Source organism: Chionomys nivalis, chromosome 7 (assembly GCF_950005125.1).
Source record: "Chionomys nivalis chromosome 7, mChiNiv1.1, whole genome shotgun sequence".
Taxonomy (NCBI): domain Eukaryota; kingdom Metazoa; phylum Chordata; class Mammalia; order Rodentia; family Cricetidae; genus Chionomys; species Chionomys nivalis.
In genome coordinates this window covers 84593834-84610443 of record NC_080092.1, presented here as the reverse complement: position 1 = coordinate 84610443, position 16610 = coordinate 84593834, and the positions used below count along the sequence as shown (strand labels likewise).

The 16610-nt window shown below is 41.1% G+C and overlaps 1 protein-coding gene across 1 annotated transcript in view; it reads right to left on the bottom strand.

The window, feature by feature from the left end:
• Positions 1-16168, bottom strand: part of LOC130877084 (leucine-rich repeat-containing protein 37A3-like) — a 75698-nt gene extending 59530 nt beyond the window's left edge. Inside the window, exons 1-7 of the mRNA XM_057773990.1 lie at positions 14173-16168; positions 13816-13977; positions 9483-13014; positions 6331-6402; positions 5356-5427; positions 1436-1507; positions 114-194 (exon numbers count right to left, since the gene is read on the bottom strand). Coding sequence (XP_057629973.1) covers positions 114-194; positions 1436-1507; positions 5356-5427; positions 6331-6402; positions 9483-13014; positions 13816-13977; positions 14173-16168 — 5987 coding nt within the window. The remainder of the gene's footprint in view (positions 1-113; positions 195-1435; positions 1508-5355; positions 5428-6330; positions 6403-9482; positions 13015-13815; positions 13978-14172) is intronic.
• Between the last annotated feature and the right edge of the window lie 442 nt (positions 16169-16610).

Genomic DNA, 16610 nt, shown 5'->3' with positions numbered 1-16610 from the left:
CATTGGAAAAGAATGAATGGGACAAACTAGCCACAATTCATACAGGGTTCACAGTTGGGGAATCTGCATGGTTTTTAACACACAAATAAGTATTTACATTCTACTTCACTTACAATTTCTGTAAAAACTGCATTCCATGCCATGCTTGAAATGTTCCATAGCTCAGTTCAGTGAGTAAATTGCACCGAAGGTTCCTAAAGTCATTTAAACAAATTAAAAACACATAATAAGCCAAAGAAAACATTTTTCAGAACAGTTATCATTTAACAATCACTCTAATATACATATGATGAAACATAACCTTTCTCAGAAATGGTTTCAATGTTTTCTCGACTCAAAGAAAATCTCATTGTGGATGATATGCAATGCACTAACTACAGTGAATTACAAGCAGATCCTTCTTTCAATGACCTTCCTTCTCTAGGAAAGGGTTTCACAACTCAGTACCACTGAAATTCTAGGCTAGACCACTCTGCTATGGAGGTTTGTCCTGTACATTGGAGGATGTTTATAACATCTGTGGTGTCTGCATATTAGATATCTTTTGCAAATCCAGTTGCCAAGGGTCACCTGGGTACACAGCCACACTGACTAAAAACTAGTGGTGTGCTATGATTCAAGTTTCACTCACTTTTACCACAGACTAAAGGAATGTGGGCTGGGGAGATGGCTCAGTGGGTAATGATGCTTGCCACCAAGCCTGAGTTCAAGCCCTAGGACTCACACCGTAGAAGAATAGAACTCAAGTTCTGTGATTTACATAAGCATGAAAATGCACACACATCCACATGGGTGTACACACACACACACACAGAATTTGCTATGTAGTTACTTTCTATTAGCCACAAAATTTGCTTCATTTGTACACTACATAATGGGTTTCATCACGGCAGTTTATATTATATATATGTGTGTAGTATATGTATATATGCATATATTGTATCTTTCTTATTATCCTTACTGCCACTCATTATCCCTTTTTGTACCTTTTCTCCTCACAGAGTCTCCCTTTTCCTTTCAGGCTACACACACACACACACACACACACACACACACACACACACAAAGAAATCTAGATTTCAATTGATAGAAAAGATGGCATTTTGTCTTTCTTTCTCCCATTGTCCTCTCTTGTTTAAAATCTTTCTAGACTTCTTTCTTGCCCTCCATAGCCCATCTTCTACTTTCATGCCACATATATGTGTATCTACATGTAAGTCTAAGGGTTATGGATTTAGCTCATTGATAGAGTGCTTACTTAGCAAGTACAGGGCCCTGGGTTCAGTCCCCAGCATGAGAGAAACCATGTAACAATTGTCCTTCTAAGTCTGGCTATTTCCTATTAGCAAAATTTTAAAATTTTAATCATGTAACAGATTAAGTAGTATGGGGGTTATAAAATCCAAAATATAAATGGGTTATGTTTGTAACTTACATATACTTCAGAAAAGGTAATGATTCAAATGTCCCTCTTTCAATATAGCGTATTTTATTGCAGGATAAATCCCTAGGAAAAGTAAAAGGGAAATATTGCTTTGATTAGCTATTAGATATCTAATTAGTATGAATAAACAACAGAATTGTTATATTATTGTTTTGTCTAAACTCTAAACCTTTGGATTTCTACTTGAAATCTCTAGAGCCCCTACCCCATCCACATCTATCCTAAACATCTCAACCTTTGTGATCTTCATGTATAAATACATAGCTATAGACACTGGGAAATTTCAGAGAGAGTCTTTCCTGAGAGAAGAATTATTAAGTGACGTTTGTTTCTGAAACAGGGTCTTTCTGTGTAGAATTCAATCCTCTCACCTCTGCCTCCTGAGAACTGAATGCACAAGCACAACTTTGGCCTCTGGGGGCTTTAGAAGATAGAAATCAGCCCTGTTCTAGACTTACTGAGTTGGTAACTGGAGCGGGGCTGTTGTCATAATGAAGTTCTAACAAGCTCTCCAGGTGATGCAAGGAGTATCCTTTTTACAGTGCCATGGTCCCATACATGCCTCCTGGATTTGGCATTCAAATCCAAAGGTCTGGCTCTGTTCCTTGTTATACTATGAAGGTGCTCATGGCACTCCTCAAACTCTTTGATGTGTTTTGCCTTTTTCTTCCCTATTGTTATTAGTGTTTAACACGTTCTCCCCAAAGGGCCTGTTTGATGATTCCCACTGACTCTTCAAGGTTTTTTTCAATTGAATTAGTGTAGCAACAGCTTCCCTAAACCAAATTCATGTCTTCTCTCCTCTTCTGTACGCTAGATACAATTTATACCTCAGTGACAAAAAAAAAAAAAAAAAAAAAAAAAAAAAGAATGGATGAATGTGTAATGTGTGGAGGTCAGAGAACAGTTTTCAGAGATCAGTTCCTGTCTTTCACTTTGTTGAAGCAGGACTCTCTTGTTTCAGCCACACTGCTGACTGGAGGCTAGCTGACTGAAGATGCTTCCAGTTCTCTCCTCTGGCCCCTTCTTTTCGAAGCAGACCTGGGATGAAAGATGCACACTACTGCATCTGTCCTTTTTCTAATGTGGGTTTGGAGGATCAAATATGGGTTGCTGGGCTTTCCTGGCTAGTGCTTTACCCACTAAGCCCTATCCCCATCCCTCATTACTTCAAAAACTATTTTATTTCTATTTATTTATTTGTGTGTGTCCATGTGTCTGTGCAGGTGCTCACAGAGACCCCAAAAGGGTATTATATCCTCTGGAGCTAGAACTACAGGAGGTTGTGAGTTCCCTGATGTGGAAGCTGGGAACCAAACTCTGGTCCTCTGCAAAGCAGCAAGTGCCCTTAACTGCTGAGCCATCTCTCCAGCCCCCTCCTGCTTTGAAATTATTTTTGTACCCCTTCTTCTAATCACAAACCCCTGGAAGCATGGAGTCTAACTCATCTACATTGCCCACCAAGTTTGATACTGACACAAATATTTGAGTGAACTCAAATATTTATAAAATAAACACATAGTTGGTGAGTTCAAGAAAAGTGGCTTATTTGCAAGGAATTCAGTGTATGACTTTATGGCTGATGCCTCTCCATCTCTGCAGCACTGAGATTCATGCTCACTCATGGGTTTGTTCCTCCTGAAGCTGGTAAATTTTAAGAGGGAAGTAACCCAGTCTTATTCATCTCTGTGCCTCCAATAATAGACACAGTATTTGGCATGTTCTATTTTAGTACATTTTTTTTAAATTGAGGGACATTTAAATAAATGAATGACAGTAAATTATGTCAGTAAGAAATAACTATTTACAAACTAAAATAAAGAAGAGGACTCAGTTATTTTATTATTTCCTCCAAACATTTTGTACAGTTTGGGAGTTCAGATGCAAAAGGTCCCCAAAAACACCAATACGAAAGTAGGACCAGTGCGATTGTGGCCATTCTCTAAGTGTCCAGAGAAGGAAAATGTTTCTGGCTTTGTTTAAGGTGAATCTCACTATGTAGTCCTGGATGGCATCAAACTAGAAATCTGCTTGCCTCCACCTCTCCAGTGCTGTGGTTCAAGACATGTGCTACTAGTCCCATCTTTTACTATTTTGTTTTGTTTTTTGTTTTCGAGACAGGGTTTCTCTGTGTCACTTTGTTGTTTGTCCTAGAACTAGCTCTTGTAGACTAGGCTGGCCTCGAACTCACTGAGATCCTCCTGTCTTTGCCTCCCAAGTGCTGGGATTAAAGGCGTGTGCCACCACCGCCCGGCTCATCCTTTATTGTTTTATCAGTGAATGTCAGGAGCACTTCTGGTATGTTTGCGTCAAGGAAACTTTTGTAGTATTTCATAACCACTATTCAATATCTATTTTCCACATGGACATAAAAAATTGTTACATTAAAAACTGTAATACCAGTCTGTTCTCCTAATGACTTAATCATGTTAGTAATATTATTTATGTAATCTAGCATTTAGATACTTATTTAGTATTTCAGTGTCAATTAAATTCAGATTAAGTTATTAAAGAAACTGGATATAATGGCACATGCACACAACCCTAGCACTTGGGAGGCAGAAGTAGTATGAGGATTGTTACAAATTGAAGGTCAGCCTGGGATACATATGAGACCTAGCCTCAAAAAAAAAAAAAAAGGCATGGGGTATAATCATGGTTGATAGAGTGCTTGCCTAGCATGCACAAAATCTTGAATTTTACCCCAAAAATTGTATAAATTATGTAATAATGAATGCCTATAATCCTAGAACTTGGGAAATAGAAGCAAGAGATTCAAGAATTCAAGGTCTGCTTTGGCTATTTAGAGAGTTTAAGACAAGCCTGAGTTACAAGAGACCATATCTCAAAGAGGCAAAAACATTGTCATTCTGGGTTAAAGACCTTCAAATTAATGTAGTTGTAAATTTTCTTCTCTTTGATACAACTGTTCAAAGTTAAACTAATTTCTCACATCCTACTATGCTGTCTTAAGCCCTTTTTGCAAATTCTAAATTAGTAAACATGTTAGGTTTGCAAGCCCACACACAAATCCAGAAACAATGGAACCAGCCACCAGGAGCCAAAAACCTCTGAGTGGAAGGGCCAAAATGAATCTTGCCTCCTTTCAGCTGTTCTCATCAGGCACCCTGTCCCCTCAACAAAAAGGGCACTGGCACAAGTCCTCTAAAGGTGTCAAACCACTCCTAACTCATGGGCTGCAGTAAACGAGAGCATGGATCAGACTTGATGGAGGTGTGACTGACTAGATCCAAATACAAGCATATGTCTTAGAAAACAAGGGTTGTGGGAGTTCCAGTAACTGCTCAGACCTTACTAACGTTTTCCACCTGCAAATGAAGTGCTTCTATCTGAATCTGAAGCTTGTCCATATAAGTTAAGAAATTTAAAATGCACTCCTGGGCAGTGGTGGTTCACACCTTTATCCCAGCACTTGGAAAGCAGAGGCAGGTGGACCTCATTGAGTTCAAGGTCAGCCTAGTTTACAATGCAAGTTCTAGGACAACCAGAGCTGTTACAGAGAAACCTTGTCTTGAACCCACCCCGCCCCCATAAAAAGGAAAAGAAAAAGAAAAAAATAGAAATTTAAAATGCATAGAAGGCATTTTCATGAGATGGGCTAAGCCCCAACCCCCTGACTGACATAACTTCAGATTTTGTTTTATTATTTTTTTGTCTTTAGAGCCAGGGTCTTGCCAAGCAGCCATGGAATTGGTATGAAACCCACTATGTAGACCACAAAGACCCACAACTTGTAGAAATCCTCCTATTTTCTACCTCTTCAGTGTTGGGATTGCAGTCAATAATTGAACAATTTTATTGCTTGAAATGATGTTAGTATCTAATTCAAATCCCTTGTTCATCCATAGATAATTTATATCTTAAAAAATAGATGTGCTTAATTAACTTACAAAATCTGGAGGGATAGCAGGCCTTCAAATGAATCCTTATGTAATTCAGTCAGGTGATTTTCACCAAGGTTTCTGGAAGATTAAAAGGTTATCTGGATCAAAAATCGTCAAACAGATGGAGAACATCCAGTGGTGACATGGGATGGAGAAATACAAGATGTCATATGCTATTGCCTAGAGCATAAATTGTCATCAGCTCTTTTGGGAGCAATTAAAATTTTACATATGTAATGGTCTCCACCCTAAAGATTTTATTTCTAGGTATCTAGCCTATAGAAAACTTGTCTGGGGTATACAGGATGCTTAATTCAGTTCTATATGAAATATTATGCAGAACTGGAAATGAGGAGTATGAGCCTCTACATATGGAAAAGGAAGCTTTAAATATCATGAAATGAAGACATCAAGCTATCAGATGTTATCAATTATGTAAAAGTGATAAGGAAAGCAGCAACACTATTTGCTATATGCAAATATGTCTGGAAGGATATATATCAAACTCAGAGTAGCAGTTACCTCAGATCTGAGGGATTATGGCACAAGGAAGGTTTCACTATTCCTCTTACTAATTTATAAACATTACAAATGTCACCATAGATGGCTTCTGTACTGGAAAACAAATTTTCCTTTCAATGAAAACACCGCATTTAAAATAAAAACTTTGCCTGCAGAGGTAAGGTTCCAACTCAGGGCTCGTGCACCAGGCAAGAGCACCGACACTGAACCACACCCAGTCCTCATGCAGCTTACAGGAGAAGTTCAATTAGTACCAATTCATTTTTTTACTTAGAGCCATTAAAATTCCCTATCTCTATTCTAAAGATTCCATGTCTAGCTATCTATTCTGCAGAAATTCACTGGGAAGAACAGAGGAAATATCTTTTCTCAGACATAATGACCTCAAAATCTGGACCAAAAATAAGGGCCTTGGTCCAATACTTTGTACAACATTTGGAGAGAACATGTACTACTCACAGTTTCTCAGCCCAACGGTATGCTCTCCATACATTTTTGTCAATGTAAGAAATATCATTTCCTTGGAAATTCCTGTGAAGAAACAGTTCATATTGTTGAGTAAATAGGAAAAGACTAAGCAGAAGCAGTAAAATCATCACACCCTCATGAAGGCAATCAATGCAGAACGAAGAAAACCACCAATCTTCTAATTCCAAGATCTATCAGTTCCCGAGGGAGCACACTTAGCAACACAGGGCTGCTGGAGCAAGCTAAGACCTTCCTTGCAAGTTGAACTTGGAATATGACCAGCCTCTTGTTAGAAAATGCTAGCTAATTACTAAGTATTTTTCTCAAAAATAATTGCATTTAAATAAAGTACTTCTACAAATCAATAAAAAATAGTGATTAATAATTGAACAGGAAAATAGGTGAATTTTTATCATGATTAGCAAGTAAGAAACCCTGATATAGGTACCATCAAACCTTTGCCAGAGGGCTGTCTGCCGAAGCATGTGTGTTAGAAAGAGGAGGAAATTCGAATTAGTCAAAGTGATGTGCTGGTGTGGAAATAGTTCTTAGTCACACTACTTAGGGAAAAAGCACAACATCACTCATGAAAGTTTTACCTCATCTGTGAACAACACAAATGAACCGGAAGGAAGGACACATGACAAAATATAACTGGAGTTTATTTTGGCTTGTAGGACACAGGAGAAGTGCAACAAGCTCCACGGAATGAATTTTCTAGATTATCCTATAAACTCTGGGTCTTTCATTTCTATTTTGCATGTGTGCATGTGGAGACCCAAGTCTGATGTTAGGGCATCTTCAATCATTCTCCTACTTTACTGAGACGGAATCTTTAATCCAGCCTAAAGTTCACTAGAATGGTAGACTTGCTAGCCAGATGGTTCTGAAGAGTGTGCTTCTGACATTCAAGGCTGTAATTATTGGTAGACTGCCACATAAACCTATCATTTACATGGATTCTGAGGATCTGAACTCTAGTCCACACACTTGCAATTGGACCACTTTAACGAGTGAGGAACCTCCCTGCTGTCCCAACCCTTCACTCTTTTTTGAGGTGCTAGTAATGGAATTCAAGGCATTTTGTGTGCCAGTCAAGTATTGTACCACTGAGCTATATTCCTAGCCCTCTGTTCATTATGAGACAGGATCTCATTAAGTATAGTCTAGCCTGGCCTTGAATTTGTGATTCTCAATCTTTAGTTTCTCAAGTACTAGGATTAACGGTATATACTACACAGCAGGCTTCTATGACTTTTTTTTTTTTTTTTTTTTTGGTTTTTCAAGACAGGGTTTCTCTGTAGCTTTGGTGCCTGTCCTGGAACTAGCTCTTAGAGACCAGGCTGGTCTCAAACTCATAGAGATCTGCCTGCCTCAGCCTCCTGAGTGCCACCCCACCCCCCCAGCTCCATGACATTTTTAATAAATGGGAATATATCCTTGAATGGCACATGCTTAAAAGAAACTGTTAAATACCTAATTTATGTTCAGTTTCAACTCTGTGGCTCACTTTAAGCATTTACTTTTAGTTCTACTCAGTGAAGACTTTCTTGCTTAGTTTAAACACACTTTTTCTCGTGATAGGGAAGAAAGAAATTCACTCACTTGATAGTGGACATCCCAGTCAATCCCAAACTGTTTGATTTTATGTTCACTAATGAGAAAAATGCCTAAAACTGAACTCTCATTCCTGACTGCTGAGTCTATCTGTTAAATTGCCATCCTTATCTTTATCTAGAACAGAGACCGTGGTCTCATTTTTTATTTGTATACTTCAATCCCCAATTTTGTTTGAGGCGCACTCTCACCATGTAGTCCTGACTCGTGTAGAACTCACTATGGAGATGAGGCTGGCCTCAATCTCACAGAGATCCACCTTCCTCTGCATCTCAAGTTCTGGGATTAAAGGTGTGCATAACCATGTCTAGTATCACTCACTAAATCCTATCTTCTCTTACTCTGTGAGGATTCGGGGTTTTCTTCCTACTCCCGTAATAGCCACAGTGGTCCAACTCTTGCTCACTTTAGTCCTAGATTTTGCTCGATATTTATATATGGTCATCAAGAATTAAGTTTCCTGTCTGGATTACTCTACAAGAGGATGCTAAAATGATCCTCTATCTGAATGTTAAGACTCATCCCTGTATTTTCCATTTGAGATGCTGAGGCAGGACGATCATGAACTCAAGGCCAGCCTGTATTACATAGCAAAGTTCCACCCTCTTAATACTTTTTCAGTATTTTTTAGAAATTTATAATGGAACTTCTTCCATATTGCGCTCTGACTTTCAAACCACTAGAACTGATATTCAAAATATTTCATAATACCTCTCACTGTTTTCTAATTCAATCTTTTCTGGTAGACTATCTACTAAATCCCAATTCTTGTAAGCTATGCCTTTGGCTATGCTGTAATACCTATTTTTACTTTATTTAAAAATGAGACACTCTTTGAACCAAAGGGAAAGTTTTAATGTACCCATTCCCTTTTCCCCCATATATTATTTCATGTTCCTAAGAAAATGCCACACATATATGGCTCTCATACTTCTTATCCCTGAATAGTGCACACAAAACATGAAAAATATTAGAAAACCAGGAACAAAAATGAGCTCTGGACATAACTAAGATTACAAAGCTAACATTCATGTAGGCTAAGAACTAAGATAAGTATTCCATGTAGTCAACTAAACCTTACAACAGTCCTATGAAACAGGAGTCATCAAACTTCCCATTTTACAGATGAGGAAGTTAATTCACAGCTAAATACTTTATGCAGGGTTACAGAGCTTAGGCCAAACCCCAGGAGTCCAGCTCCAGAATCTACTCTAATCACTCTGATACATCCTCACTGAAATAAATTATAAAGAGGATGGAATGAAAGAGAAGAACAAAGGTTAAGCAATGATATAATGGAACTAAATAAGAATGAATACAGAAAAATAAGAAGAGCTATCATAAATAAAAGACTGGAGAAGGGATACTGAAGAAGTAAAATTGAGGACAAAGAAAAGTTGGCAAGTCAAGGTAAGAGCAGAAAGTCAATCAATGAGAATTAGAGTGACAAGGAGGGCCCAGGAAAGCTTTGAAGAAAAAGGTGCTATGTCAGGCAAATGTAAAACAGAAATAAAGGTGAGTCTTACAAGTTAGTAAAAGTGTCGTTGTAGGAGTCGGGCTTTGGCACAGGCACTTGGTGGAGTCTCCGCTCTGGGCTGAGATGAACACACAGCAGTGTCTCATTTTCACACAAGCAGAACTCACATAGGTTGATGTACAAGTAGGCATTTTGTTCCATAGTTAAATCTTTTTCTGTAGTGGAATTTTCAGAATATGGAGTTATGGTAAGTTCCATTTTTGAAAACTGATCTGTAGGTGGAAGTGTAATTTCAGGGTACTTTGGAGTAGGAGCTGTAGTTGTTGGGACTGTAGAATGTGCAGCTTCTGGAGAAGCAGCTGTAGTTGTTGAGACTCCATACTGTGCAGCCTCTGTAGAAGCAGCTGCAGTCTCTAGGACTTCAGGTTTAGTCTCTATAGTTGATGAATCTGAACGCTGAGCTTCAACATGAACTAAAGTTAGAGCTGCTGTCTCATAATGTTCTAGAAACTGAGCCTCGGTCTCCATAGGTATCTCAGAAGTGTGAGCTGGGGAGTCCTTCATAGGGGCAGAACCTTTAACCATTGTATTAGGTTGTCGAGTTATTGAAAATTCTGAGTGTAAATACTGAGCTGTGACTTGAGTTAGGTTTGAATTTTGAACCTGAATCTTCTCATCAAGTGGGAGTACCTCTTCAGGGTTATTTAGAGGAAGGGTAGTAATATTCCCTGGGGCTTCCAAAGGTTCACTCTCTATCTTAGATAGCTCAGTTAAAGCATGCTCCACATCAAGATGGTAAACTTGGACCTCAGGTGACACTGTATGCTGAGTTTGATAACTTGGCATTGCAGCTTTACTATCATGGAACCCTGGAGCTTTGGTAACAAGCCCCTCATGCGGCTGTGGAGGCTGAGAGGTCTTTTGCACAGGTTCAAAGAGTCCTCCCTCAGTAGTAGGTTGATGAGTTATGGTAACTTCCAAATCTGGAGGATGAACCGTGATTTCAGTTGTGTTTGGAGGCTGAATGTGAACCTGTTCTAGAGGTGTCACTTGAGAATGCACTGGACGATCTGTAGTCTCACTGAGAGCTGTGGGATGAGGACCCTCTGTAGTAGGCTCTGCAGTTACAGTGAGTTCCATGTCTAAGGGATGATATGGTTTTGTTAGATACTCAGCTTTACTCTGAATTAGACCTTGAACCATGCCCTCCTCATATCCTCGAGTTTGAACGACAAACTCATTAGGTGGTTTTCTAACTTCAGCAGTGGTCCTCTGCAAATTTTCAGGACTGTTTTCTAGAGTAGATGAGTTATGATCAAGGTTAACTACGGTTTTAGTTGGAGTTCTAGTACGAGGAACGAAAACTTCTGGGTTCAGGATCACACTGTGATCTGAACGATGAACACTAGTCTCCTGTGGAGTTGGACGAAAGTGAGTTCCTGTAGGAGGCTGAGAAGGCTGAGATGAGATCCTGGGTGGTGCTGGATTCTCAGCTTGACTCTGAATTGGTATTGGAACTGTCACCTCTTGAACTACACCCTCTTTAGGTGGTGCTGTAATCTGAGTTGTGCTCTCGTGCATACTTTGTGAAAGCTCTCCCTCATTAATAGGTTGATAAGTTACAGTAAGTTCTAGATTCAAATGCTGAACGGTGACTTCAGGTATCTGAGTTGTGTGCTTACTGTGAACAGGCTCTGGATATATCACCAGAGGGTACTCTGGAGGAGGAACTGTAGTCTCCCTTGGAGTTGTAGGATGGTGAGGCTCTCTAGTAGGCTCTGAACTTTCGGTGAGTTCTAGATCCAAAGGCCTAAATGATACAACAGCTTGATCCTCAGTTGGTATTGGAACAGTCACCTCCTGATATACTGGGGCTAGAGCTACAGCCTCTTTAGGTGGTTCTGTAATCTGGGTTGTGGTCTCTTGAATGCTCTGAGAAAATTCTCCCTCAGTAGTAAGCTGTGGAGCTATGGTAAGTTCCAAATCCAAAGGTTCAGCTGTGGCTTCAGTTGGGTTTGGATGTTGAAAGTGAATACTTTCTGGATATATCACCAGAGGGTGCTTTGGAGTTGTAGGATGTTTAGCCTCTCTTGTAGGCTCTGACGTTATGGTGAGTTCCAGATCCAAAGGCTGAAATGATACAACATGTGTTGTTGGATACTCAATTTGATCCTGACCTGGTGTTGGAACTTTCATCTCCTGATATACTGGGGCTGGAGGTGGTTCGGTAATTGGACTTGTGGTCTCTGGAATAGTTTGAGAATGTTCTCCCTCAGCAGTAGTTTTATGAGTTATGGTGAGTTCCAGTTCCAAAGGCTGAACTGTGGCTTCAGAAGGGTTTGGATGCTGAGGGTGCTGTGGGACTGTAGGATGCTGAGGCTCTCTGGTGGGCTCTGAAGTTATGGTGAGTTCCAGATCCAAAGGTTGAGATGAAGGACCTACTTGATGCTCAGTTTCTGTTGGAACTGTCGCCTCTTGATATTCCTGCTCTTGAGCTACAACCACCTTAGGTGGTTCTGTAATTAGACTTGTGGTCTCTGGAATAGTTTGAGAATGTTCTCCCTCAGCAGTAGTTTTATGAGTTATGGTGAGTTCCAGTTCCAAAGGCTGAACTGTGGCTTCAGAAGGGTTTGGATGCTGAGGGTGCTGTGGGACTGTAGGATGCTGAGGCTCTCTGGTGGGCTCTGAAGTTATGGTGAGTTCCAGATCCAAAGGCTGAGATGAAGGACCTACTTGATGCTCAGTTTCTGTTGGAACTGTCGCCTCTTGATATTCCTGCTCTTGAGCTACAACCTCCTTAGGTGGTTCTGTAATTAGACTTGTGGTCTCTGGAATAGTTTGAGAATGTTCTCCCTCAGCAGTAGTTTTATGAGTTATGGTGAGTTCCAGTTCCAAAGGCTGAACTGTGGCTTCAGAAGGGTTTGGATGCTGAGGGTGCTGTGGGACTGTAGGATGCTGAGGCTCTCTGGTGGGCTCTGAAGTTATGGTGAGTTCCAGATCCAAAGGTTGAGATGAAGGAACCACTTGATGCTCAGTTTCTGTTGGAACTGTCGCCTCTTGATATTCCTGCTCTTGAGCTACAACCTCCTTAGGTGGTTCTGTAATTAGACTTGTGGTCTCTGGAATAGTTTGAGAATGTTCTCCCTCAGCAGTAGTTTTATGAGTTATGGTGAGTTCCAGTTCCAAAGGCTGAACTGTGGCTTCAGAAGGGTTTGGATGCTGAGGGTGCTGTGGGACTGTAGGATGCTGAGGCTCTCTGGTGGGCTCTGAAGTTATGGTGAGTTCCAGATCCAAAGGCTGAGATGAAGGACCTACTTGATGCTCAGTTTCTGTTGGAACTGTCGCCTCTTGATATTCCTGCTCTTGAGCTACAACCTCCTTAGGTGGTTCTGTAATTAGACTTGTGGTCTCTGGAATAGTTTGAGAATGTTCTCCCTCAGCAGAAGTTTTATGAGTTATGGTGAGTTCCAGATCCAAACCCTGAACTGTGGCTTCAGTTGTGTTTGGATGCTGAGGGTGCTGTGGAACTGTAGGATGCTGAGGCTCTCTGGAAGGCTCTGAAGTTAGGGGGAGTTCTAGGTCTAAGGGATGAAATGAGACAGTAAGTGATGCCAGATCCTTAGCGTGATCCTGAGTTGGTATTGAAATTGTCATCTCATGATATTCTAGACCTTGAGTTAAACTCTCTTCTGGAGGTTCCATCACTTGATTTGTGGTCTCTTCCATAGTTTGAGAAACTTTCTCCTTAGGTTTTAGATTTACGGCAGCTTCTAGATCCAAAGGTTGAAATGTGTTTTTAGTTGGGTTTGGATGTTGCGACTCACTATGATGTGGATGTGGAAATTTTACTTGAAAATGTGGATTTACCGTTCTCTTTGGTAGTATATGTTTAGTCTCCTGACTAATTCCTGGAGTTACAGTAACTTCTAGGTCCAAAGGCCGAAATAAACCATTAGGTGATAGTGTATACTCAACTTGATCCTGATCTGGCCTTTGAACAGTCATCTTGTGTGCTGGAATGTGAGTTACAATATTTTTCAGTGGCTTTGGAGGGTGTGGAATCACTTTATGGGTTAGAGAAAATTTTCCTTTTCTATGGAGTTTTAAAGTCTGAGCTGCAGTGGGCTTCAGTGCTAGAAATGGTTTTGGATTCTCATGGAGGTCTGTGGGATGAGATAGGGTTATTTGTTGATGTAAAGAAGGTCTTACTCCCATACTGTGACCCGGAGGCAGTTTTGAGGCTTCCTGTTGAGTTGAATAAAGGTGTACCTCTTTAAAGTGGTGTGTTGTCTGAGCTATGGCCTCCTGGAAGGCTAGAGATTCAGTTTTGGAGAAATATGGACGCTTTGAAAGGGCATTAGTCTGAATCTGTGAAAATTTACCTTTCTCAGTGGAGTCTATAGGCTGACGTAAGTCTTCTTGTGGAAATGGAACTGATCCATCCTTCAGAGAAGGTTCTGGAGTTATGGTAAGTTCTAGGTCCACATGTTTAACAGTGGTTTTATATGACTTTGGAAGTTCAGTTCTGAATGTTGCCTCTAGATCTGCAGATGAAGAAAACCTATCTGTTATTGAAGGCCAAGTTGAGCTCCCCTGCTGACTTGGATACGGTTCCTCAGGAAATTCTTCAGGTTGGGTTGGGACCCCTTGACCAACTGGAGAATGATGATCCTCTTTTGGGTTGGATTGATGATCAATTGGGATATTGTGTGATGCTGAAAAATAAACTTGACCATTACCCAGGGATGAAACTGTTACCTCATGGTAACCTGGAAGTTCTTCATCGGGCAGCTCTAGCATCTGTTCTGAAGTCTCCTGCTGTGCTGGAAAGGGTTTTCCTTCTTCAGAGATCTGTGATATTCCAGTTGTGTCTTCTTGCTGGCTTAGAGGTTTATGATGCAGAATAGGTTCTGGGGGCTGATATAAAACACCCTGTTGTTTTGACAGTTCAACCTCTTCAGATGCTGTAGCCTCATGGTACACAGTTCCCATCGCAGCTAGAGGATTCTCTGTTACTGTAATCTCCAGATCTGGAGGTTGACCAGTCACATAAGACAGGCTAGAAAGCTGAGCTTGATAGTGACCTGGAGGCAAATCTGTCGCTTCCTGATGCTCTGGAGACTGAGCTGCTTGTTCCTGCTCAGTTGCAGAAGGTTTAAACTCTTCAGCATACTCTAAGGCTTGAGCTGGTACCTCCAGCTGGCTTTGAAATTGACTCTCTCCAGAAGGCCCAGAAGCCTGAGCTGGAGGCTTCTCCTCATGGAGAAAGGGTTCCATCTGCTCAGTATACTCCAAAGGATGCACTGGGGATGCCTGCTGGGTCAGAGAAGATTCCGTCTCCTTGGTAGGTTCTGAAGTTATGGTAAGTGCCACATCCACGGGTCTAACTGTAACATGTGGTAAGTAATAATGGTGCTCTTCATTTGGATCTGGCTGGACTTTGTGAATTGGTGGAGTTTCAACCACATTCTCAATAGGGGACTCTGGAGTTTGAAGTGGAGCCTCATGTTCAACTGGAGGGAGCTCTGCAGGTTGAACTGAGACTTCTGGCTGGTTTCCAGAACCCAATTCTACCTCCTCAGGAGACTCAGAAAGTGGACCTGGCTGCTCTAGTTCACTGAGATTAGAGTCATCCTCCAGAAGAGGACCTGGATGTTGAGATAAATCTTCCTGCTGTATTGGTAAAGGTCCTAACTCCTCTGCTTCCTCTTGAGGCTGAACTGGAGGTTCCAAATCAACTCCAGAAGATTCAGCCTCCTCAGAATACTCAGAAGGTTCAGTTGGCTGCTGCTGCTGGCTGACGAAATGTTCAGTTTCAACAGGAGGACCGGGAGTCTGAGATGGAGTCTCCTCCTCATATGGAGATGACTCATTCTCTGTTCTAGGTTCAGCAGTTATTTTAGGTTCCATATCTGCAGGCTTACCTGTAATCATGGGCGAAGTATAATGGAGAAATTGAAGTTTTGAATTGTGGTTAGCTATACTCTGCATAGAGGATTCTGGAACTGGAACTGTACCCTCTTGCTCAACTAGAGGACTGGTTTCTTCGGGAAGCTTTGTAGGCAGAGCTGGAGCTTTTAGCTGGCTACCAGAATTTCCAAGATTTTCAGGAAGCTCTAAAATCTGAGCTGCGGCCTCTTGTTGGGTTGATGAAGGTTCCAACAATTCAGAACTCTCTGGAAACAGGGCTAGGGTCTGTTGCCGGCCCAGAGTAGCTTGTACCTCCTTATCTGCCTCTGAAGCCACAGGATTCACTGTCACATTTGGCAGGTTTGAGTGCTGAGCTTCAATTCTATTTGGAAGTGGACCACGTATTTCAGGATGAACTGATGGTTCCTCAGAAGGAAGCTGATGGTAAGCTGGGTCTTCTTTTTGGATTGAAGGTTCATCATTCAGATACTCAGTGCCAAGTTCCGCAGGCTCTGGGTTCGACTCCCGAGAAGTGCTGGGGTCCTGGAATAGAAGTAAACTGTCAGTCAACTCCTCAAGTGGGGCCAATATCTCCTTGGGAGCAGGGGGCCCCAGATACTCAGTGCCCCCTTTGTCTGTCTTGGGTGCTCGAGTATGTGGGGATTTAGGTGGATGATCAGAGGGGAGCCAAGACCAGAGTTTGGTTAGCACCCAGGGCTCTGAAGTCAACTGGCGTGGGTTCCCAATGAACTCTGGAATGGGAAAAGCCAGGACCAGTTGCCATATGAAGAAAAGCCTTAGTGCACCAAAGTGCAGTAAAGACATGACAGAAAAGTAGAAACAAACAAAAAGAAGTAAAGACAAAGTGCAGATCCACTAGATCCACAATGCTGCCCACACTGGTGGGAAACTGAATTAAAACTCAGAAGCTGGGCAAGGAGGCCTGTCCCACCCTTTATTTATGACAGCTGACCTTTGTTACAAAACCATTACTAGGCAGGGTCCCAGTTGGATTCTGCTTTCTCTCATGTCTGTGAGCTTTTCCCCTTTTGGACTCTCTTTCAAGGTTGTTGTAGAAATTCAACATCTTGTTTCCTGCTTCTGTAGCTTCTTCCTAATGTCCAGAGTACACTGATCAATGAAATAAGCATCAAATAATGTCTGTTGTTAGAACTTTAAAAATAATCTTTAATTATAATGAAGTCATACATTTTATTACTATTGTATGGTCATGTAGTACATGCCTCAACATGCATGCAGAAGTCAA